Source organism: Neovison vison, chromosome 6, assembly GCF_020171115.1.
Source record: "Neovison vison isolate M4711 chromosome 6, ASM_NN_V1, whole genome shotgun sequence".
NCBI lineage: Eukaryota > Metazoa > Chordata > Mammalia > Carnivora > Mustelidae > Neogale > Neogale vison.
Genome location: NC_058096.1, coordinates 144,962,189 through 144,987,396, shown reverse-complemented (window position 1 = coordinate 144,987,396; position 25,208 = coordinate 144,962,189). Strand labels below are relative to the sequence as shown.

Here is a 25,208-nt window from a genome sequence, read left to right as displayed (position 1 = left end):
TGAGTTCTTGTGATTGAGTTCTAGCTTCAGAGCACTGTGGTCTGAAAATATGCAGGGAATGATCCCAATCTTTGATAGCAGTTGAGACCTGATTTAAGATCGAGGATGTGATATATTCAGGAGAATGTTCCATGTGCACTAGAGAAGAATGTGTATTCTGTTGCTTTGGGATGAAATGTTCTGAATATATCTGTGATGTCGATCTGGTCCAGTGTGTCATTTAAGGCCTTTATTTCCTGGTTGATCTTTTGCTTGGATGATCTGTCCATTTCAGTGAGGGGAGTGCTCAAGTCCCATACTATTATTGCATTATTGTTGATGTGTTTCTTTGATTTTGTTATTAATTGGTTTATATACTTGGCTGCTCCCATCTTAGGGGCATAGATATTTAAAATTGTTAGATCTTCTTGTTGGACAGACCCTTTGAGTATGATATAGTGTCCTTCCTCATCTCTTATTATAGTCTTTGGCTTAAAATCTATTTCATCTGCCACCCCTGCTTTCTTCTGATGTCCATTAGCATGGTAAATTGTTTTCCACCCCCTCACTTTAAATATGGAGATGTCTTCAGGTCTAAAATGAGTTTCTTGGAGGCAACATATAGATGTGTTTTGTTTTTTTTTTTATCCATTCAGATACCCTGTGTCTTTTGATTGGGGCATTTAGCCCAGTAACATTCAGGGTAACTATTGAGAGATATGATTTTAGTGCCATTGTATTGCCTGTAAGGTGACTGTTACTGTATATTGTCTCTGTTCCTTTCTTATCCACTACGTTTAGGCTCTCTCTTTGCTTAGAGGACCCCTTTCAATATTTCCTGTAGAGCTGGTTTGGTGTTTGCAAATTCTTTCAGTTTTTGTTTGTCCTGGAAGCTTTTAATCTCTCCTTCTATTTTCAATGATAGCCTAGCTGGATATAGTATTCTTGGCTGCATGTTTTTCTTGTTTAGTGCTCTGAATATATCATGCCAGCTCTTTCTGGCCTGCCAGGTCTCTGTGGATAAGTCAGCTGCCAATCTAATATTTTTACCATTGTATGTTACAGACTTCTTTTCCAGGGCTGCTTTCAGGATTTTCTCTTTGTCACTAAGACTTGTAAATTTTACTATTAGGTGACGGGGTATGGACCTATTCTTGTTGATTTTGAGGGGGTTTCTCTGCATTCCTGGATTTTGATACTTGTTCCCTTTGCCATATTTGGGAAATTCTCTCCAATAATTCTCTCCAATATACCTTCTGCTCCCCTCTCTCTTTCTTCTTCTTCTGGAATCCCAATTATTCTAATGTTGTTTCGTCTTATGGTGTCACTTATCTCTCGAATTCTCCCCTCGTGGTCCAGTAGCTGTTTGTCCCTCTTTTGCTCAGCTTCTTTATTCTCTGTCATTTGGTCTTCTATATCGCTAATTCTTTCTTCTGCCTCATTTATCCTAGCAGTGAGAGCCTCCATTTTTTTTTAAGATTTTATTTATTTATTTGACAGAGAGAGATTACAAGTAGGCAGAGAGGCAGGCAGAGAAAGAGAGGAGGAAGCAGGCTCCCTGCTGAGCGGAGAGCCCGATGCGGGACTCAATCCCAGACCCTGAGATCATGACCTGAGCCGAAGGCAGTGGCTTAACCCACTGAGCCACCCAGGCGCCCGAGAGCCTCCATTTTTGATTGCACCTCATTAATAGCTTTTTTGATTTCAACTTTGTTAGATTTTAGTTCTTTTATTTCTCCTGAAAGGGCTTTTATATCTCCCGAGAGGGTTTCTCTAATATCTTCCATGCCCTTTTCGAGCCCGGCTAGAACCTTGAGAATCGTCATTCTGAACTCAAGATCTGACATATTACCAATGTCTCTCTTGATTAGGTCCCTAGCCTTCGGTGCTGCCTCTTGTTCTTTTTTTTTGTGTTGAATTTTCTGCCTTGTCATTTTGTCCAGATAAGAGTATATGAAGGAGCAAGTAAAATACTAAAGGGGTGGCAAAGACCTGAGGAAAATATGCTTTAACCAAATCCGAAGAGATCCTAAATCATGGGGTGGGGGGAAGGGATGGAGAAAGGTGATAGAAAGAGGTTCAAAAAAAAAAAAAAAAAAAGAAACAATTAAAAAAAGAAAATGAATAAAGAAAAAATAAAAAAGTAAAAATATATCTATATTAGATAAACTATTTAAAAAACGTTAAAAAAGAAATGGGTAGGGGCACCTGGGTGGCTCAGCTGGTTAAGCCACTGCCTTTGGCTCAGGTCATTGTCCTGGAGTCCTGGGATCGAGTCCCACATGGGGCTTTCTCTGCTCTGCGGGGAGCCTGCTTCTCCTTCTCCCTCAGCCTTTCCCCCTCCTTTGCTCTCTCTCTCTCTGTCAAATAAATAAATAAAATCTTTAAAAAAAAAAAAAGAAAAGGGTAAAAGTTAAAAAAAATTTGCAGCAGAAGAAAAAAAATTGAAAAAGAAAAAAATTAAATTAACTGCAAGACTAAAGAATCAGGGGAAGAAAGCCATGAGTTCCACGTTTTGCTTTCTCCTCCTCTGGAATTCCACTCTCCTTGGTATTGAACCTGCACTCCTTGGTAGTTGAACTTGGTCCTGACTGAATTTCTTGTTGATCTTTGTGGGGAGGGTCCTGTTGTAGTGAGTCTCAAGTGTCTTTTCCCCAGGCGGAATTGCACCACCCTTACCAGGGGCCAGGCTGATAAACAGCTCGGGTTCACTTTCAGGAGCTTTTGTTCCCTGAAAGCTTTCCGTAGAGTTCAGGAGGACGGGAATGAAAATGGCGGCCTCCCAGTCTCAGGCCCAGAGGAGCTGAGAGCTCGGGTCCCCACTCCTCAGTGCGCTCTTAGAGAATAGCACCCAATTACTCCCATCTCCCTGGCCTCCGGCCGCACTCCAAGCTCACCCAGCCTGTGACCAGTTCAAGGTAACCCCAAGCTGAGAGCTCACTCCTCGGCTCTGTCTCTGTAGCCAGCCTCCCCGTTCTAATATGTGTAAGCTCTGTGACACTCAAACACCCCCAATCCTTCTGTGACCCTGCGGGACTTGAGGCCACGCTGACCCCTCTTGGGCTTCACCGCAGTTTAGCCTCTGGAGTGAAGTCCCTCAGCTGAACAGACTTTTAAAAGTCCTGATTTTGTGCTCCATTGCTCCACTGCTTGCTGGGAGCTGGCCCTTCCCCCCAGGGTCTATCTTCCAGTGGCTTTGGATTCACTTCTCCGCCAGTCCTACCTTTCATAAAGTGGCTGATTTTCTGTTTCTAGAATTGCTGTTCTTCTCTTCGATCTCCTGTTGGATTTGTGGGTGTTTGCAATCTTTAGATAAGCTATCTAGCTGATCTCCTGCTACCTGAAGTAGTCTCAGCCTGCTACTTCTCTGTCACCTTGACTCCTCTCTGTTTCCTTGATATTTTTAAAGGTCTTCTCTTTTTCTTTGTCTCTCCTCTTTGCCAGCCATTTTCCATAATTTGTCCAGTAGAACTTACTTCCTAAAAACACCTTTCCTGATCTCTTGAAATTTGAAGGAAAAAAAAATCCTTTAATCCAGATGTTTGAGTGCGGCATGTTACATCATGTTATCTTTGGTGATTACAACATGGTCTGCCTAGTCAGTCCATGAAGCACTAACATTGTAACGAAAACTGGTAAGCAACTCTCACACATATGATAAACCGCCCAATCCCAGATGGGATAAGGTCCTAAATTAGATCCACACTAAATATTTTATCAGTATGCCAGCCATTATGAGAGCTTGTTTTCTTATCTTCAGGACAGATCTATGGTAACAAAAAAACAAACAAACCCCAAAACCAGAAAAAAAACAACAACCTGAAAATTGAAGAGCTGACAATTATTACTTCCTTCTTAGGCTATGGGCTACCTAACAGCATTCTACAGCAAGGATTCAAGGATTTGTATGGAAAGCGGCTTGGCGAAACTATCTCCATGTCCCCAGTTCTTCACACATTCTAAATCCACTAGTCAGAAGGCATGCTCTCTCTCTTTGTGTTCACTTTCAATTAGTAAAAGCTTTCAGGATTCATGATTTATTGTGTTGTAATTTTTAATCGTTAGCTATTATGGAAGGACACAAGGCAGATCCTTTCTTTTTACCTAAAGCATATGACCAGAAGGAAGACTATTGCTATATATATTAAGAAGACAAACTACCAAAGGCAGCTGCTGAAAAATCATGTCTTGACTTTTTGCCAGATTTCAAATCGAATTTTTGAGGACCCAGACCTTCTCGTTGATGAAATGGGAACAGCTACCGTGACATTCAGCACTTTTCCCTCTGCACGTCTTGGAACAGGGAATTGCCATTCATAGATTTGGAAAGATTTTCTTTTCTTATTCCTTTAGAAGCCTAAAAAGGCAGCTTCCTAATCTAGTGGCATCCAAAACACTTAAAATAGCTCTGAAATAAACTGATTTTCTTTTTGACGTCTACTTTTTTTCCCCTCTGTAAAATTTATCAGAAAGTTCACAAATTCTGACAAAATTCACCCCTTCTTCTTGGTGCCTACAATTGTATGTACAGTGGCCAGAGCCACTCGATGGATTCTACCAAGTCCTAGCAGTCCTATCTTATGATTAACGTAGTTTTGAATGAATTGACTTTAGATTAATCTGTGTTTGGAAGGGATGAAGCTGATATCTTATGAGCAATATAGGAAATGAATTCCCTTGGAAATGCACAGACTGTATATTAAAGAGAGAAGACTATGTTCTCACAAGAGACACTCTGGTTTAACTGCTAAATGGAAGGTTAACTAAGCCCCATAGTTAGGTTTCTCTGTTTAAGCGATCTGAATGTGTCTCCAACCTCCCTCATTTATTGTCACATCTCTTTCTCTCTCTCTCTCCATATATATATATATCTTTCAGTAGGAGTGTTCATTGCTTGATTTAAGTAGTATCGAAAATATATTTTTAGAAGTCATTTCCTAATTTATCCTGAATTCCCTTCTAGGGTCTTTGCCTTGTTGCCAGGCCTTCCCCTGTTCTAGCACTGGAAGTCCTGTCTCAGGAACGCCCTTTGTCACAGGCAAAACAGGACAGTGCTCACTTGATCCCTCATTTCCCCCTTTTTACATCAGTGACTTTATATTTAAGTGATATTATAGCTCTAAAGTTGAGTTACCCTAATTGACAGATCTGTCAGTTGCGGTTCTTGACTTGCTGGCGGCAAACCAAGAGCAGCGGCCGCAACACTTGGGTACTTGTTAGAAAAGCAGATATTCAGGGGCGCCTGGGTGGCTCAGTGGGTTAAGCCGCTGCCTTCAGCTCAGGTCATGATCTCAGGGTCCTGGGATCAAGTCCCGCATCGGGCTCTCTGCTCTCTGCTCAGCAGGGAGCCTGCTTCCCTCTCTCTCTCTGCCTGCCTCTCCATCTACTTGTGATTTCTCTCTGTCAAATAAATAAATAAAATCTAAAAAAAAAAAAAGAAAAAGAAAAGCAGATATTCAGGTCCCAACCCAGACCTGGAAATCATAAGCTCTGAGGGCTGGAATCAACAATCTATTTTTGTTGTTGTTGTTGTTTTATAATTAAAAAAAATTTTTTAATAAACATATAATGTATTATTAGCCCCAGGGGTACAGGTCTGTGAATCGCCAGGTTTACACACTTCACAGCACTCACCATAGCACATACCCTCCCCAATGTCCATAACCCCACCACCCTCTCCATATCCCCCTCCCCCTGGCCACCCTCAGTTTGTTTTGTGAGATTAAGAGTCTCTTATGGTTTGTCTCCCTCCCAATCCCATCTTGTTTCATTTATTCTTTTCCTACCCCCCAACCCCCCATGTTGCATCTCTACTTCCTCATATCAGGGAGATCATATGACAGTTGTCTTTCCCCGATTGACTTAGTTCGCTAAGCATAATACACTGTAGTTCCATCCACGTCATCGCAAATGGCAAGATTTCATTTCTTTTGATGGCTGCATAGTATTCCATCAACAATCTGTTTTATACTAAACTTCCAGGTGAGGGTGAACCTGGGTTAAGCTCAGCAACTGCCTTCAGCTCAGGTCCTGATCCCTGAGTCTCAGGATCAAGTCCAACATCGGGCTCCCAACTCCATGAGGAGTCTGCTTCTCCTTCTGACCTTCTTCCCTCATGCTCCCTCTCATTGTGTCTATCTCAAATAAATAAATAAAATCTTAAAAAAAAAAAAAACTTCCAAGTGATTCTGAAATAGAATACATTTTTACAACCACTAGGTTTCCAGGAAGAGGATTATTTTTTATTCAAATAAGTTTCTAACATCTTAGCTTCATCATTGTTGGATGTTGTGAGAACCAAAGGAGCATAGAGAAAATAGAGTGAAAAAAGCAGTGTGTGAAGAATTATAAGACAAAAATGAGGACGCCTCGGCAGTTGGTTAAGCATCTGTCTTTGGATCAGGTCATGATCCCAGGGTCCTGGGATTGAGTCCCACATAGGGCTCCCTGTTCAGCAGGAAGTATGCTTCTCTTTCTCTGTGTTCTCTCTCTCTCTCTCTGTCAAAGAAATAAAATACTTTTTTAAAAAAGAGGAAATTGATTAAGGATGAAAACTTAGGTTAGCAGGTCAGAGAGTTTCTATTGCTATGCTAATTTTACGTCTGGTGCCTTACAGGGATATGACCTCAACTTTTGAAAGAAAGGCAAATGCCTAACAACAAATTTATTGACAGAAGCCTCTATATGTATCAATTATAAAATATCTACCAAGCTCTTTCTAGTTGTATTGTGGGATATGTATATATACTAAGGGAATATAATATATCCCCCTGGCTTTTAGAAACTAAGACTCCAACATGAAGACATTGATAGAGATTGTTGAGGTTACATTTATCAACCAAGAACATCCCTGAGATATAAAGTTATGAACCCGATACATAGTCGATAAGACACTCCAGGGTTTCCAGGGTTTCTGTGCTAGCACAAACCCCTTCTTGTGGACTGAAAGAAAAGAATGAAGGCAAATTGTCTGATTTAAAAAAAAAAAAAAGACCAACTCTAATCCTTTCCTTCAAGTAGAGAGAGACCTTGTCTTCTGAGGGAGAATCTCAGTCAAGCTGTAAGACCAGAGTCTCTGAACAGTTATAGAAATGAGTGTGTCTGGAAGCACAGCCACTGTGTCCCTAGAGAACCTTGCAAAACTGGCAGCCCACAGCTTAGATAGAACACAGAGAAGATTTGGGCCTACACAGGATTTTATACACGCACACACACACACACGGAATTGCTAATGCTTAAAATTTGGAGATTTTAAATAAAACTTTTTGGCTTTTATCAAAATAAGAATGAAAGCTCTGGTAAAACTGTACAACTGTTTCTAAATATTTTTATTTATATTTATTTATTTATTTGACAGAGAGAGAAAAATTATAAGTAGGCAGAGAGGCAGACAGAGAGAGGGGGGAAGCAGGCTCCCTGCTGAGCAGAGAACCCGATGTGGGGCTCAATCTCAAGACGCTGAGACCATGACCTGAGCTGAAGGCAGAGGCTTAACCCACTGAGCCATCCAGATGCCCCATGGACAACTGTTTCTAAAACAACAGTAACTGACTAAAGTGGTATAATGAACTAGCCCTTTCCTACGGAGCGTGCTCTCCAGTTTACCATAGTGGCTCAAACCATCTTTGTCAGCTGCCCTGCTTCACTCGTTTACACTTTCTGCCTTCCCTGGTGTGTGCGGGGGGCGGGGTGTGAGTGGGTGTGCGTGTGGGCGCACTACTGCCTAGTTTTATGTCTGTTTCTACTCGGTGAGATCCCATTTCAAACTAGGGAGGTCCATTTTGAGGTCAAGGACATTTTGGAGACATAAGGTTTGGAAGTATAAGTAGATCTCCACTTTGGTTGGCCAACTCTTCCATCCTACCTACCTCGTCAGGGGTCTGGACAGTTTCTGCTCCTGAGAGCAGTTCCTTCTCCTAACTTCCTGAGCTTCAGGGGTCTCTGGTGTCCCTCCTGCTTGGCCTCTTCCTCCACCCCTCCTCCCCCTCGCTAGCTGAACTTAGAGCTGCCTAACCCAAGTCATTCCTTCTTCACTCTGGTCCTAATCATCACTTCCTTTTAAGGGCTTCTGCAACTATGCACTTACCTGCAACTTCCTTCCTTAGCTTCTTACTCCAAAACTCTAATCAGTGATAGAAATTACCTAAATTGCTGATAAATTATCCTGTTAAAGTTAATCTAACGTTACCCTCTCAAATCATAGATGCTCCTAAAAAATGGCCATTCCCAATGAAACTAATTGGTCCTAATTTCAAGAGGCAAATCCAAATAGAGTCTGTCTCAAATACATTCTTTGAAATAATTTATGTTTTAATCTGCATGTGATATAAATGGCACAAAGTGAGTTCAAGTGAGTTCAACAGATAATCATTATCAGTGTCTCAATCTACCCCAGATGTAATTGCCTCAAATAGATCATCTTTGGGTAGCTTTGAGAAGCATTTCAAAAGTTGCTGTTTGGTATTTTGTTTTGTGAGTTTTTGAAATCTCTTGCCTTTCTATAATTTCTAATATGTGCAAGGCATGGAAAATCTAGTTCAAATACTGTAAAGGGAGAAGAATTAAGAGTTTCATTGGATGTTAAGAGTTTCGCTAAGGTCACTCTAGTACAGAATATGCCATGTGTTTTAAAAAGTACAGGGAATCACTTTTTGCATGGTACTTGCACTTTTGGAAGCATGATAAAATCAAAGTTTGCATTACAACTCCTCGTGCTCATCCTCCTCAAAAAGAGAAAATCCATTGCCTCCTCTCCCCATTGTATTAGTGCCAAATCTTTCTTGAGTATACAAATTTTACCATATTTATTTCTTCACCTCCAGTGAGTAGCCCAGGGTCTAACGTATGAGGGCTCTTTCAGGCCAAAAGTTTCAGGGCTAAGACCAGAGTGCAGATGAAAACCCTATGTCATCTAGGTGAATATTGACGTGTTCTACCTCAGCCTTCACCTAGCAACCCCACAGCCTGAACCCCAGGGATTGCCCCTGTGACCTGAAGGGTAAGGGATCTACTCACTTGTGTCAGACCTGAATCCTGCCAAGGGGTAAGACAGATCCTGGAGGGCAAGGCAGAAGCTGCTCCCCAAGTTAGGATTTTTTGGGTGGTGATTGGATCCACCCAAATCAGGTAGCCTGTGGGGGAGGTACCCCTTCTCCCCACCCTCATTTTGTAAGCTCCGGATTTTAGGCAGTTTAAAGCCCTGCCTGTGCCATCCCAGCAGAGGGGAGGGAATTTGTTGGGGGAAGGACTTTGTCTGCTAAGGTGATTTGATGAAGCCCAGGTATGAACAAACTAACCTCTTCCTCTGGTTTCCAGATATAGGCTGTGATCTCCTTCTACCTCTCCTCCCCCTTTCTTTCTTTCTTTCTTTCTTTCTGGAGAGAGAAAAAGAGCAGGGGCAGGGGAAGGGAGAGAAGAGAGGGAGAGAGAATCTTAAGCTGGCTCCACACCCAGCACAAATCCCAAGGAGAGGCTTGATCTTAGGACCCTGAGATCAGGACCTGAGATGAAATCTAGAGTTGGATGTTTAGCTGACTGAGCCACCCACCTGGCAACACACACAGACACATGCACACACACAGATACAGACACATACATACACACACAAACTTGTAAGCTCCGACTCTGTATGCAGGCCTCTGAGGTACACATTCCAGCTCTCACTTCCCTTTCCTATCTTTCTCACTTGCTCATTTGGTTATCAAACTCTCTAAAAACTTTTTTTTACAAGGGATGGCTGGGTGGCTTAGTCAATTAAGCATCTGCCTTCAGCTCAGGTCACGATCCCAGGTCTCTGGGGTGGAGTCCCACATCCCACATTGAGCTCAGCAGGAAGCCTGCTTCTTTTTCTGCCTGCCAAGCCCCCTGCTTATGTTCTCTCTCTCTCTCTCTCTCTGGCAAATAAATAAAAATATTTTTTGAAAAACACCTTTTTTTAAACAATATCAACAAATTCAAAAAATAGACTTTTGTGTTGATGCCTTGTGAAATGTGAAGACTTCAAAAATCCAATGCAGAGGTCATTCTTGCCTGGGTCTAAAGGTGTGGTCCTGTACTCAATAAATATTAGTTAAATTAATTTACATCCACCAGAAAGAAACCACCAGTAATAATTTATAAAAAAACTTGTGGATTTTTTTTATTTTTATTTTTTTGGTCACGAGGCACCTTTTTATACTTCAGAATGTCAGCATATTTAAGAGGAAGCAGCTGTTCTGCTCACTTGCTAACAAGCCTGGGTGAGACTTAAATTCACACATGGAGGAAGGACATAAATTGTATATAATTCTGAGTCTCTAATTTACAGGAAAACATGATGAGTATCTTTGGGTCATAATATTAATTCCTGTCACCTGAGAGGAAACTTAAATAACTCAGCTTTAGTTGTCCTATTGGGTAATGAGGTTTGTGTCTAGGAGAATAAATTTCTTACCTAGACCATGTAACTTAGCTGCTCTGTTTTGCTCTCTGGAATTCAAGTCGATATTTTCTGGAATCTTTTCTTATGCTATACGGAATTTTAAAAGTATTTGCAGTGTTTTTGCGCAAGGATGAGGGCCACAAATGGGTCACTCTGAATACTGACAGCTTTTCTCTTGTTCTCAACTAAAACCCCATCCCACAAAGTATTAGCAATCTGTTTTGATGCCAAAGCCAAATACTGACAGTTGCAATGATGAATACTTGCTACCAGATACTAGCAGAAAAACTGCACAGAAATACAGACCCAACCCATCTCAAACCTTTTTCTTCCCACTAAATAGCATCCATTAGTTTTGACTTGTGACATATATAGTTCTTAGAAGGTCACTGGTTATAGAATGCCAAGAAATCTGAGTCAACCTTTGGGGAAAAAGTAAATCATTATTCCAATTTCCCATCTTTGGGGAAGGAAGGAAGGAAATAGGAAAGGGAAGGGAAGGGAAGGAAAGGAAAGGAAAGGAGGAAGAAAAGGAAAGAGAAAGAAGGGATGAGAGGAGAAGGAAGGAGGGAAGGGAGAAAGAAAAAGAGAAAGGGAAGAAAAGACAAGACCTGTAGTTTACTTTTACCATTTTGCACAAGAGGTTATTTGAGAGCTGTTGATTTTTCTTTTCTCTCCTCCTCCCAAAACGATTCCAATAACATAATACTCAGCATAAATGGATGGTTGGACATACATGATTGACTCTAGCTCAGGCTATGTTTAGTTTCTTTTAAAGGCAAATTTTTAAGATGCTATCTTCAAACGTGCATAATAAATCATGACCAATTTGAATTAGCTGAAGAGGCAAAAAATAAATTAGATGAAGAGAATGTATACAGTTCTTTTATTTAAAAAATCAAATTTTGAACAATAAAAAATAAATGAAGAGCATATGCTTCTGAGCCAAGAGCATATGCTTCTGAGTCAGACTGTCTAAGTTCAAACCCTTGTGCTCCACCTGGCGGCTCTGGCTTTGGGCAAGTTCCGAAATCTCTCCATCCCTCAATTTCTTCTCAAGATGGGGATAAAAATGGTGTTCCCCTCTTAGGTTTATATGAGAACTGAATGAATCATACCTGTAAATGTTTTAAAAGTGATTCAATAATCATTAGCTGTAATTGTTATCCATTCATTCATTGTTTTCTTTTAATAAATATTTGAGTGTTTTTCTCATGCCAAGTGTAAGTGCAAGAATTTAGCAATGGACAAACCTGATTAAAGATTTAACTTTACTATCATCAAGTCATCATGAGATGTCTCATGAACCGTGATGGATATATATCAACCTTCTCATCCTCAGTGGTTTAGTATATATAGAACCTCGCACAAAACAGCTGCTTAATAAATGTTGGTGGAATCAAGTATGAATCCGTGACTCATTGCAGCACAGGATAATAAGCACTTAATTTAGGATTGGGAGTTGCAATGTCAAGTCCCAGTTTCTATCCTAGAGCACTATGTGACTGAAAAATTGCAATCTGAAACCTAAGAAAGCTATACCAAGAAACAACTAAGATTTCTTTTGATCATGATTCTACCAGGTAACTGACATGATGTACTATTTGTTGACTGGTTATAGTTCTGTTTTTCTTAAATGTAATGAACTTTTCATTTTAGAATAGTTTTAGATTTACAGAAAAGGTGCAAAAAAATTACAGAGGGCACCTACACACCCTGCATCCAGTTTTCCCTGTTAACATCGCACAATGTCATAGTGCATTTATCAGAACTAATGAACCAATAGTGATACATTATTATTAACTGAAGTCCATGTTTCATTCACATCTCCTAAGTTTTTACCTAATGCCCCCCCTCTTTTCTTTGCTCCAGAATCCTAACCTGGCTACCACATTATATAAAGTCATCACATCATGTCTCCTTAGACTCCTCTAGATTTGACAGTTTCTCAGATGTTCCTTGTTTGGATGACCTTAACAGTTTTGGGGACTATCGGTCAGGAATTTCATAAAATGTCTTTAAATTTGGGTTTGTTGAATGTTTTTCCCATGGTTGGACAGGAGTTGTGAGTTTGGTGGAGGAAGTATAGAAGTAATTCATCTCACATCTTATCAAATGTATATGTTATTAACATAAACACCCACTGAAGATTCTGTTTTTCTGGTTGGATAAAAAATTATGTATAATTGGTAATTTAATGTACCATATTAAGAAAAATTTCTTGACTAGATGTAATTTTCTAGGCAATGTCTAACGTAGTTGATTCTCTTTAAATACAGGATAATCTTAAAATACACTTACCTTACTTTTTCCATGAAAAATTTCCCTCACCACTGATAAATGAAAAGGAACTGAAAAATACATGTCCTGTTATAAATTAATAGTAATCCTACCTATGGATACAAGATTTATATATTAAATTTAAAGTGAAAAATATAACTGTTTGTATTTCTTTCAAATTAACTGCAAAACTGAGAAAATAACAGATTTGTGCTCAGCTATGAGGTCAAAAAGCAGAAAGACCAGAAGTTAGGCTTTTTGATACTAATTCCTCTAAAACTGTCTCATGCAGAGGACTTGCCTTGAGAAATGTTAATACTTAACTAAGCCCTAGGCATAGAGAATCTGGCATTTCTAATCTTGTGGCATCCTTGGTCTAAACGTACATTATCCTCAGAGGTTAGAAAAAAATACTGATGTAGCTTGTTACAGGGATTAGAAGATCTATGGTTTTGTTTATCGTATACTTTTCTTATGAATATCACTATAAATAGGGAAGTTGGTTTAGGATTACTATGATCTATGCTACACACAGTTTTCAGATCAAGACATAAAATAAATATAGTCAATCCAGAGGAGAAGTTGTTAGAAGTTGGGTATTACTAGGGATATCCTTCCCTGGGTTTAAATGAAATAAATACCTAGAGTATCACACGGCTCCAGCATGTAGCCACACTAAGTTAAAATATATATTTGTATTTACGGTTGTCACTCCCCATGGAGCTGATCGTAAGACAAGTTTAGTAGTTTTAGCCTACTTCTGTTTGTCACCTTACTTTGTAACCTTATCATGTATCACAGTCATGGCCAAGAGTATCATCCACAATATTTTTTTTAATCCCTGATGTTTTCAAGCTATAAAAGACTTTGCCCTAAGTCACCATATTCTATTTCTATGACCTTGGAAATGTCCTTAACTTCTGGAATTTCCTCAGTTGTACAGTTTGTGTGAAGGTTAAATGAAATTTTACATATAAAACACTTAGCAAATTAATTGGACACTTGTTATTTATTCATAGACATATAGGCCTATGCTTTCAATCATTTCTGGTTTGTTGGGAGCAATGAATAGGTACTAGACTATCATAGTCATTGCATTTGATGCCATATCTAGGTTCTCAGAAATATTTTCTAGCTATTACCTGATAATTTTACATTGGCACCTCAAGAGACAAGTAAAAATTAATCGGGAAATGGATCTGTCAATGTTGAGAGGATAAATATATTCTGGTGCAAAACTTGGGATTAGAGTGATTTTATTTATTTTTCTCTAGCCACGAAAAGCTGATGAGCAGACTCTTTTCACATGGTTGGAGGATATTCTCCAAAACACTAAAGGAGGCTTACTTGATAAGTGATTAAACATGTATGAAATGTCAGGCAAAGGAAAGAAGATCCAGATGAACTGTTTTATACAACAGTCCTCAACAAGAGCCCATTTTTCTTCTGATTGACTAGTGTTTCTGATGCCATATTTGGGAAAGAAGCTATAACCAATCTCACCTAAACTCCCACCTTTATATCTGGATCAAAGGAGATATCCAAGTTAAAGGGGATCCTATAACTGCAATCAGCTCTTGATAATGTGATCTAATAAGAAGTAAGCATTTATGAGGACAGCATTTCATTGCAGGCAGACCACTGTCCCTTATAACCACTGCCTAATTCACTTATTATGAACTTTTCACTGTGGCATTAATGACCATGGCAGCATCTGGAATGAAAAACAGTTCCAAGAGCAGGTGTAGCTAGAGAGAGCCTGGGAATATTTTGAATAGGAGGTTAAGAACCAGCCAGCTGGGAGACAAAAAATAAATGGTAGAAAGGTAGGAAGGTTAGGAGCATTAGAGATCCTTTGCAATTTGTTATTGGATATGGCAAACATTGCTGATAGTAATTGGTAATTGTCATCTTCAGAATGGGAGCTGTGTATGCCCAAGTGAAGTCAGGATAAAGGACTTTTGCTTTAGAGCTTGACCTCTCCAGATTTAGAATCAGACTTTGGAGCCAGAAGGATTGTAGCATTCCAGTACATCAACACTTCTGTGGTCATCAGACTCTTAGAACGATGATGTGACATTAACATGGGGCGAACAGTCTGTGAATTTCTTGTAGAGTGGCCATTGATGTTTGAAAACTACATAACAAACTCTCTGAACGCAGCCCAGTACAAAGCATGCATTTAATAAATATGCCAGACCAGAGTTTTTGTACCCGGCATTGAATATATAACTCTTTGTAAATAGGACAATGATTTTCTAAATCGTTGATCTGAACAAACCCTTATGTTATCAGGTTCCATTTTTTTTCTTTCTTTGCACAAGCCTATAGAAAATGATCAGTACTTATATTTTAATTAAAGAAATAAATGTAGAAGGAAAATAGAAATACGAGTAATAAAGAAAAATAAAAATATCTTTAAAGTGTTTATCCTCTATTTTTTAAAAAGCCATCTGTGTAGAAATAGAGGCATACAAAGTACAAGGCATTGTAAATACTATTTTACTAAGGCCATATGTTAACAAGAGAAATCTGTGAGTATGTTTATTTGTCCCACAGGAAAAAAAAATTGTAAGTGTATTTGGGTGTATTTTTCAGAATCATCTGCGTTTTTTTTTTTTTTTTTAATCAATATAGGCAACTACACGTGCCCATCTATGCAAATTTCTTCATGAGATGATTGACTCATAGTACAGAGGCAGCAATTGCGGGCTGCTCTCATCATTATAAGCAGAATGTAATATTAGTGATACATTTCCAAATAGGGAAAGATAATACTGCTGTTTTCGCCTTCTTTCCTGTTATTTTGAATGCAGACAGTACCGCAGGGACACCAGCAGTATCAACGACAACTGTGGAAATTCGCAAAAGCAGTGTTATGACAACTGAGATCACCTCCAAAGTGGAAAAAAGCCCCACGACAGCCAGTGGCAATAGCTCATGTCCTTCCACGGAGACTGAGGAAGAAAAGGCAAAACGGCTTCTTTACTGCTCGCTCTGCAAGGTTGCCGTCAACTCTGCCTCGCAGCTGGAGGCGCACAACAGTGGTGAGTTGCAGTGATTTCTCTTCTGTCTCAACAGCTCTGCAATTATCCTCCTCTGAATGGATTAGATCGTTTGCAGCAGGGGACAAAGGGGTGGTAGAAAACTGGCAATTATTACATGGAAGTCATCAACCATTAAAAATTAAAAATGACACGCGAAGTGTCATTTGCATGGGCACAAGAGAGGACTTGTGGGGCTCCTTAATGTGCTTGTGTTTACGGATGTGTGTGTGTGTGTGTGTGCATGTGCACGTGTCTTATTAAACATTAGGAGATAAAATACAATGTAATTCTAAAGTATAAGCTTTGCATTTATTTGATTTCAAAACTGCTATGTACTCCCACGCATTGGCTTCTAAATGATGTTTTCTAAAGTTTTGTCAATAATATAGCTGCAAAATTTGGTTCCAAAACTCTATGTGCTTTTAGCTAAAACCTCTCCATTATGGTTTTTATGGCAAATGACGCTGTTTGGCGTAAATCTATATCACCCGGACAATTAAAGGTAAAGTGCTTATTATGGGCAACCACTGAGGTGTGTTCTCTACATGTAATATTTTATTTACTCTTTGTGACAACCTAAAGATATTATTCTTGCTATTTGATTGAGGCTCAGGCCAGGCACATGACCAACTAAGTGGCTAAGCCATGATTTCAACTTAGGTCTTTCTAACTTAAACACTAAACTTGAATATATCATAATAGAACATGCTAATAAGCCAGGATGAAATGCTTCCCAATATACTTCAATTCTATCCATCTATTGTATATCTACATCTATAGAAAGATATTATATAGGTATTATATATCTATACCTATACCTATCTATCTGGATAAGTCGATGCAAAAAGAGAGCCCAGATCTCTATATTTATATCTATATATCTAAATTATATATTTATATCTATAATTAAATTATGTGTAGATATATAGATACAGATAACTGATATATATTCTGCCCAAGATTTTAGACAGCCCTTTGGCCCTAGATTAGATTTCCTTTAAAAGGCTGGGTTCATTGCCAGGACCATGTCAGCAATCACAATAGGAACAGAATCATTTGTAAGTCATACCCTGGGTTAATATTGCAGCTTTATGTTGTCTGTCACTGGCCAATCACTGTGCTGCACAGTAATGCTCAAGTATTGACTTCAGTATTCTACAGGAGTAATTGCAGATGGAGAGCAATTCCTTCAACACATCTCTTCCCCCCTGCATGCAACATGAGCTGTCGTCCGGGAGTTCATGAGTTCAGAGGCTGAGAAACACAGAAAAAGATCTGGCCCCAAGTCAGAATCTATACCGTGCAGACGTGCCTCATGTTTTACTCATGCAATTACATTATTCAGGGATGCCAGATAATTGGAGAGCAAAAACATCATTGAAAGTCCATTTATTTCTCAAGAATTCTTGATCATTCTGCATAGTGACAGAGAAACACATTCATTTGCGGGGGTGGGGGGCGCTCCGCTTTGACAGATAAACAAACCATACCTTTGAGGCTGGAGTTAATTTATCAAGAATTTGGATGTCCTTCCTGAATACTTATCAGAAACCTTTGATTAAGAAGTAAAGTATTCTTCGTTATTTCATTATGTCATATCAGGTCAACATTTTGCCTTCTCCAATTCTATAATCCTTATCTCTGCTTTGTGTGTGGGAAATACCCATAAAGCTTTAAAAGCACATTCACCCATCTCACTTTCAGATATATATGATTCCCTTTATCCGGGGGTTCTGATTTATTATATATCCAGGCCTGGAAGCCACTATTTGGGAAAAGAAACAAAGCAAAAACAAAAAACCTCAAAAGTGTTGCGCAGGCAGAGCTGAGAACTACTGGAACCATCTTATTTGAGAGTTTAAGGTGGTAAATGCGTGTAACCTTATAGGAATCCCTTTATAGGGTTGTCGCCTCCAAACCTTCCGTACGGTCAGTGAACTATAACCTCCCCCCTTCTGCCTACGCTTGGTTCCTTATCCCTGCATTTCCCTTCCTACATCAGAGATTTTTTTCCAGGGTCCAGACCGAGTGCTTATTTTCAGCCTCCCACGAGACTTGCACTAGCCAGTTGGGCCAGAACTGGAGGTGGCCCAGAAAGAAGAGAAGATACATGAGTAGATTCTCTTTAATCCCTTCTGTGCACCATTTTTGATCTGCAAATCAGCTCTCTTTTGTAACTGAAGAAGCGGAGGGCAGCTCAATTGTGTCCGGGACGTCCTCTACCTGTGGATGGTGAATATAGTCATTTCCACAATCAGACAACGGCCCCTCGTGCCCTGGTTCCTGCATCTTTGCCTTCAGATCCCATGTGGGGAAACCCAAGGGAGGGGGATATAAAGGAGAGGGGATCTCTGTAGGCTCACTTGCCTGCCACAAAAAGAGTAGCTGTTGTAGGAGTCATCCTAAGATTAGTGTGGTGTGTTTTAGTTTGGGTTCCATTAGAAGCAAACTCTGAGACCAGGATTTGAGAGCAAATGGCTTTTAGGCGAGGCCAAGGGCATGGGTCAGGAAATGGGAAGGGGGAACAGGGAAGGGAAGCGGCCAGCGACCGATGCATCACTAGGCAGTTACCAACGTGGGCTACTGGACTTGCCAAACAAAGCCGTGACACCATGGGGCTCCCACCGCGTTTCACTGTTTTAAACATAAAAATGTCCAGTGGTCCCATAGAATGACTGAATGGAGTTAGCTCAAATTCTGTCACTTCATCTTTACAATCCAGGTGTTATCATCTCATTGTTCACTTATGATATATTGTTTACATTAAAAATACAGAGTACCACTGGGGCCAAAGGCATGAACTGCAGCCTTTGTGAGCTTGAATGATTTCAAACAGGTAGGGAATTGCTAATGAAACAGGAGACTGTAGCCAAATTCCTGTGTGTCTGTGGCCCACGGTGTCATAGAGAGGTCTACCCATTTATTTCCATGTAGCATATGATGTTTAGTATAGGGTAAGTTAGCAATGGGCTAATTTGATATATGCTAAAATCTCAACAGGAAAAACACCGCTTGTTTAGGATATAGCCAAATTGTGTTCTAGGACACAGTCCTTTATCATGGACATAGGTTAGAGTTGCCAGTTCATGGTGAAGGTGGAAAGTAGACTGCTTTAGTCCATTTAATTATTTTCTAGTTCTCTTTCATGGATCCCTCTATTACCTGTACCCACAGCAGACTACAGTCACTGCCTGTGGGCTCCACTGCCCCCACACTCATCCCCCCAACTCCCTGTATCACTAACAGTTCTCTGCTTGCTTTCAGAGCTAGATATTAGGAAACCACTGTGAAGACTGTGCTTTTTTCAGGGAACTTTGTTTGAAGGCCAATTTTGTTCAGAAACAACCAGACTGTAGGGTGGGGATATGTGTCCTATGCATCTAAATTGTAATTCTAAGTATTTCTCTCCCTTTTTCTTCCCTTCCATATGCATGGAATAAGTTCTTTAGTTCTCAATGTAGAGTTATACATTTATGGTTTTTCTTTTTAATTGTAAACCAATTTTGAGATTATAGCTTCCATCGCACACAACCTCTTGTATGTCACAATGGGATGAGCTAGAAGCGATCAGTCCATTTTTACCTCAGATCCACAAATAACAATTTTGTGTGAACCTGGGCAAGTCAGCTGTTCTCTTTGGACCTCTCTCCCTCTCTCTTTAATGGCGCTAAAAAGTCCTATGGCACCTTGTAAAGATGAATTATTATGGCACGATTATTATTGTGACCACAGTTGCTGCTAGCATTATTTGGGGATCGGTTGTGTTATTTCATTTGCTTTCTCTTTTATTTTTCACTGAATTTGCAGTTAATGGATTTATATTTCACAACATTGGAATGCAGGATTTAAATATTAGTATTCCTGCTTTGCATTTTTTTTTAAGAATTTGAGAGAAGTAGATATCATAGCTTACTGGCATGATTCACAAAACAGTGTAAGAATGTTTAAAACAACTTAAGAGGACATACTCTTTTCAAAAGATCTGGAAGTCTCCTTTCAGTTGTATGTTATAGACACAAATAATACAAAAAAATTTGTCTTTTTCTTGAAAGAAATCTCCCCAAAACATTCTACTAAGTAATGCTTTGCTTAGCTGATTTTGATGGTTTTCTCTACATAATTAAAAACCTTTAATATGTTTTATGGTTAGTGCTTATTACAAGTTTGGGTAAATTTTTCTGGCAATAACTTGAAGTGGTAACATTTGATAATTTTCATTGGGCTCGTTTGAGCTTTTCTATCCCTAGACAGGGCTTATTCTATCCCTCACTAAGTTTTAATATACAGAAAAGGCACTTATCAAAGGATAGACTTTACTAACTTTTAGAGATTTCTAAATTTTTGCTTAAACAAAACCGACACTGTTAAGAAGGAGAAGAGAACTAAAATTTACTGAGAGCTCATGGAAGTGCCAAAAGTAATCCTTAGAACAATAAATGCATTTCATGTAACACTTCAGTGGAGCAAATAATTTCCTCTTCCACAGCTGAGGACACTGAAGCACAAAGAAATGTAAACCACACAGCTAATGGAGGCAAACCCCGACTCCTACCATGCCAGAGCCGGAGTCCACAATGCTCTTGACAAATATGTGTTCATTGCTCTTTATTCATACCCAATACTTGAGCTATATCTCCTGTGGATCAGGCAATAAGAATACAGGACGAGCAAACCCCTGGAGTTGCCTTCAAGAAGCCCATGTCTAATTCGTGCTTCTGTGTTCAGGAAGAGAATTAGGTAAAGACTTGTTTCATCAAGACATCTGTTTCACGTTTCAAGTGAGAAATTCATTTAAGCCAGTCAGCTGTGGTCAGTGTTCATGGCCTTATTATTTTTAAGGTCCAAAGATTATCTGCCAGTCCTATTCAGCTTCTTTCAGGGTAACAGTAAGCCTCCCAATTACAGAACATATTGGGTGGGTCAAGAGTCCCTCTAGACAGTCAGAATAAGAGCTGCTCTCCTACTGACTGCTTCCTAAGCATTGATAAGCCAAACCAGCCCAGGAATACTTCTCACTTTGACTGAAGAAGCTGTATGGAAAAGGAGTATTTTGATAAAATCACCTGTTTGGATAAAGAAGGTTGGACAACCATCTAGACACACACACACACACACACACACACACACAGTGAGACAAAGGAAAAAAAAATGAAAAAAAAATATATTTGTATATAGATCTTGCTCCCCAGAGCATTATTTCGCCATATACTGACTTACACCATCTGCAGAGTAAATATATATTTGTGTCTATTTTGCAAAGGGCAGGTGGAGGGGGCTTGCAAACTGAAAGGGAAAAGCAGAGAGGCCTCCCCACCGGCTCCACATTTCAAGGCCTCCAGTCTTCTTACAAGATGTCGACCTTTTTCTCTTTCCTTCATATGTTGGGATATGAACATTTTCATAGATGTGCATAAGAATACGACCTTCAACGTGGGGAATCTATGTTGTAAGAATATACCTTTTTTTTTTAAAGATTTTATTTATTCATTTGACAGAGAGAGATCACAAGTAAGCAGAGGCAGGCAGAGAGAGAGGAAGGGAAGCAGGCTCCCAGCTGAGCAGAGAGCCCGATGCGGGACTCGATCCCAGGACCCTGAGATCATGACCTGAGCCGAAGGCAGTGGCATAACCCACTGAGCCTCCCAGGCGCCCCAAGAATATACCTTTTTAAATATCAGATTCAGTAATTTTGCAATCACTCTAAAAGAGAGAAACGCAACTGTGAACTTGTTTCTTGTATTCATCACCTCTTATTTAAGGCGATGGTCACTGGCACTGACCTAGTGTGCCCCTTAATGTGTTTTCCTCGTTGATGGTCAATGTTTCTGGAAGGCTGGTCCAGGAATCCAGAAAATTGAGAATCTTATTTTTTATGCCTCCAGAACTGATAACAATCTAATAAACACAAGTAGGAAAGAGAAACCACTGGAAAAAAGGGGTTTAATGGCAGAAAGGACATAAATGATGATGAGAGAAAATTTCATAGCAAAACCATATGGCTAAGTGATAAAAATAAAGAATAGTTATCAACACGAAGAAAAAGAAAATTGTGAACAAAATTTTGAGAGAAAACTCCCATTCATAAACTACCAGGCTAAAAAACAAAAAACAAGTGTTAATAATGGGAGTTACACTCATCATGAGTGAGAGTCCAGAGATGTTTATCGGTTTATTAAAAAGAAGCCTTTGTGGATAGTGTAACTTCTTAGCCTTTCACTGCTTATCTCCTTGGTCATTTGTTTTTACATTTGAAATTGAGTTATGACCAGTTTGGGCTTTACTATCCTAATGGGCTTTTTTCTTTTTTTTTTTTTTTCCAGGCATCAAGATCTTTATACTCTTCCTCTTCCTTTTTGAACCTAAAACACATAGCCAAGAAAGCTTGTTTGTATTCTGTTTAGAAAGTGGGTCTTTAATTAGTGCCACTTCTGTAAACACACCATGTTTAAGCTGATTACATTTGTTACACATCACCTCCAACTATACCTTGAGCAACTAAATCACTCTTCCTCATCTGCTATCATTTATGTCTTATTAGCATCGAGAGGAAGTGCAACAAAGTCACACCCATTTAATTTCATCCAGGGACTCTGGAGTGTAGGTGTTCTGTTAATGGTGCTGGTTTGATATGTGGGACATTGTAAAAACATGAGCAATTAATTAGGTAAGGTGGTCAGACCTCATTGTCTTCTAAGTTAAGCATATCTCAGTCATAATCCCTGCAAGAACTGCTCTAAAACTAGGCATCACATTTTGTTACTGTATCATTTCCCAAAGGCACATACTAGCTAAGATTAATTTTTCTTTCTTTTTTTCTAAATCTTCCTGGCAGGTACTAAGCACAAAACCATGCTAGAAGCTCGGAATGGAAGCGGGACTATCAAAGCCTTTCCTAGGGCAGGCGTGAAAGGCAAAGGACCAGTTAATAAGGGAAACACAGGTCTGCAAAACAAAACGTTTCACTGTGAAATCTGTGATGTGCACGTCAACTCGGAAACACAACTTAAACAGGTAGACAGCGCATATTCTAGAAATGAAAGCAACAGATAGGGGACATCCCGATAAGCAAATGTGTGTGCTTCCTTTGTTCCCTTTCTTTCCCGTTTTCCTCTCCCTCCCTCCCCTCCATCTATCCATCCATCCACTTATCTTCTACTCATTGCCTTTATTTATTTATGCCTAGTTTAGTTGCCAAGGAAATAGTAAAATGTAATATTTTCCAAGTCCTTTCAGAAAATGTCTGAAGTGAGTTTGTACTATTCTTTTTTCTGAAGAGTGGGAGGAAAAGGAGTATTAGATCTTTTCTCTGCCAGGTTTCCCACTCAAAAGTGTTGATTTTCTTGAAAGGTCAAATTGCAATGTTCCATTTTTACTTGTTTAGATATTTACATGTTACAACTAATTTTATACTGTTCTATTCTTTTATTTTATGTACTTTATTACATGGTGTTGTACTGTATTGCTAAATCCTGCAGCCACCTGCTAAAGGGATGACTAATCCTATTGCATTCACTTTTACTGTGAATAGCCCTCCAAAGAGATCAGTTAGATGTTGCCAGCTAAAGGCCCAGCCCTCATATTGTGTTGTATTTTATATGCATGTGTGCAATATTGTGCTCATTTTATGCACCTTCGTTATTTATCTTTAGAATTTAAGGGGCTGACATTTGGCTGTACAAATGTGAGGGTAAATATTAGTATGGAAATAAATTCATGCCTGCCTGGGCATCTTTGTTTATTTGCACATAAAATTCCTTTAGACATTCCTTTCCTTTGTACACTTTTAAAAAGGAGATCTGCACAGCGATAAAGAAAAAGGCTGGGAAAACGAAGAGCCTTCTATTTGTTAAAAATATACTAAAAGAGGTAACATAAAAATATATATCCTCAAGCCATCAGAACCCAAGGACAAAAGTGTATGCTTTTTTGTTTTTGTCTCTGCAACTTGTATGAAATAACTAATCTTCTTCCTTAGGTTAAAATAGTATTTTTGAGGGGGGGTTTGGGGATGATTTTTTTTAAACACTGTCATTTTTAATTGTTTTTAATAGCACATTAGCAGTAGAAGGCACAAAGACAGAGCTGCTGGGAAGCCCCCGAAACCTAAATACAGTCCTTACAACAAACTACAGAAGGCAGCACATCCTCTGGGGGTAAGTGTCATCATTGATTCCCAATCAACACTGATCTTGAATGTCCCACTGTCTGATGAACTTGATTTTTTTGTTGTTGTTGTCAATTATTAAGTGAAATAAATGGAAGGTACCTTAGTCATGAGAAACAATTGATTGGAAAGTCCCAACCCTCACTCCAACAATAGAATTATTGGTTTTGTGAGTTGTTTGGGTGGTTTGCCACGTTTAGCCACAGTATGGTAGCTCTATCTTTTGGAGTTGGGCTCTGGTTAATGACAGAGCGTGGGGAAGGGAGTAAAGCCAAACCTTTGAGTCAAGTAAGTGATATCATGATATCTGGTCTTGCTGTCAGTGGATAATTTTAGGAAAGTTCAGTGAAAAAAAAGTTCTTGCCTCTCTTTTTTAATATCTTCACGGGACAAAGCACTGCTGTTTTTGATACCCTCAACAGTTTTGGATTTTGAATAGCATGGTTTCAAGGGCATGACTGATTTTATTTAATTATTACACCAAGAATAATATCTGAGGCCTGGGGAAATTCTTCCTGGGAGATGCCTTCTTTCCATTACCCCAAATATACCTTTTGATTAGTGAACATACTAGTATAAATGTCCTGACCTGGAATTTTTTTTTAGGAATTAAGGGAAATCTGTGAAACCTGACAATCTCAAGCTAATATTTATGACCACGTGGCGGGGTTTTGTTGTTTCTTGTTTTTGTTTTCCTGGTTGAATTGACCATAACTTTCATCAGGGAGACCCAGGGCTCAATGAAAAGTTAAGAACAACTGATCTATACAGCATGTGCTGAATTGTGCATTTTGAAATCTGTTTTCTTCAAAATAGAGCTTATTAATAATCGGTGCTATTGTGTGCTGCTGGCACATGAAAATATAGTTAAAGGAAAACTGCAATCATCTATTATGAGACCTCAGTAGGAGTTGACCCAATTAATTTAGTAGCATCACCCATTTTTATGCAAATGAAGTCACTTTACTCTTTTGTACAGAAGCAATTTTAGCTGCATTGAAAGGCTGTGAATTCTGCACAGAGCTGATGTTTCAGCACTAGTCATAACTTTGAGTGCTATTTCTGACCAGCATAGATGCAGCTTTCAACAATCAAGTGAATGGTTCTTAAATAAACAGGGAAGTCAAATTGTGTTAATGTCACCATCCAAAACCTCCTTCCTAGCTCTCACTGTGTTACTGTTTCCATAAATGGGAACATTCTGTGAGAACAGCCATCTTACTAATGCTACTAGCCAAAGAATGAACTGGTTTTGTAGAGTAGGATTGAGAGAATATTGTTACCATTAGCACAAAGAGGAAGCATAAAATGGCAGATT

At 39.2% G+C, this 25,208-nt stretch overlaps 1 protein-coding gene across 2 annotated transcripts in view; it reads left to right on the top strand.

The window, feature by feature from the left end:
- ZNF385D (zinc finger protein 385D) overlaps positions 1–25,208 on the top strand; it is a 297,961-nt gene that overhangs the window by 269,151 nt on the left and 3,602 nt on the right. For both annotated transcript variants that reach the window (XM_044252540.1, XM_044252541.1), the window contains 3 exons: positions 15,496–15,726; positions 22,559–22,737; positions 23,778–23,879. In XM_044252540.1, coding sequence (XP_044108475.1) covers positions 15,496–15,726; positions 22,559–22,737; positions 23,778–23,879 — 512 coding nt within the window. The remainder of the gene's footprint in view (positions 1–15,495; positions 15,727–22,558; positions 22,738–23,777; positions 23,880–25,208) is intronic.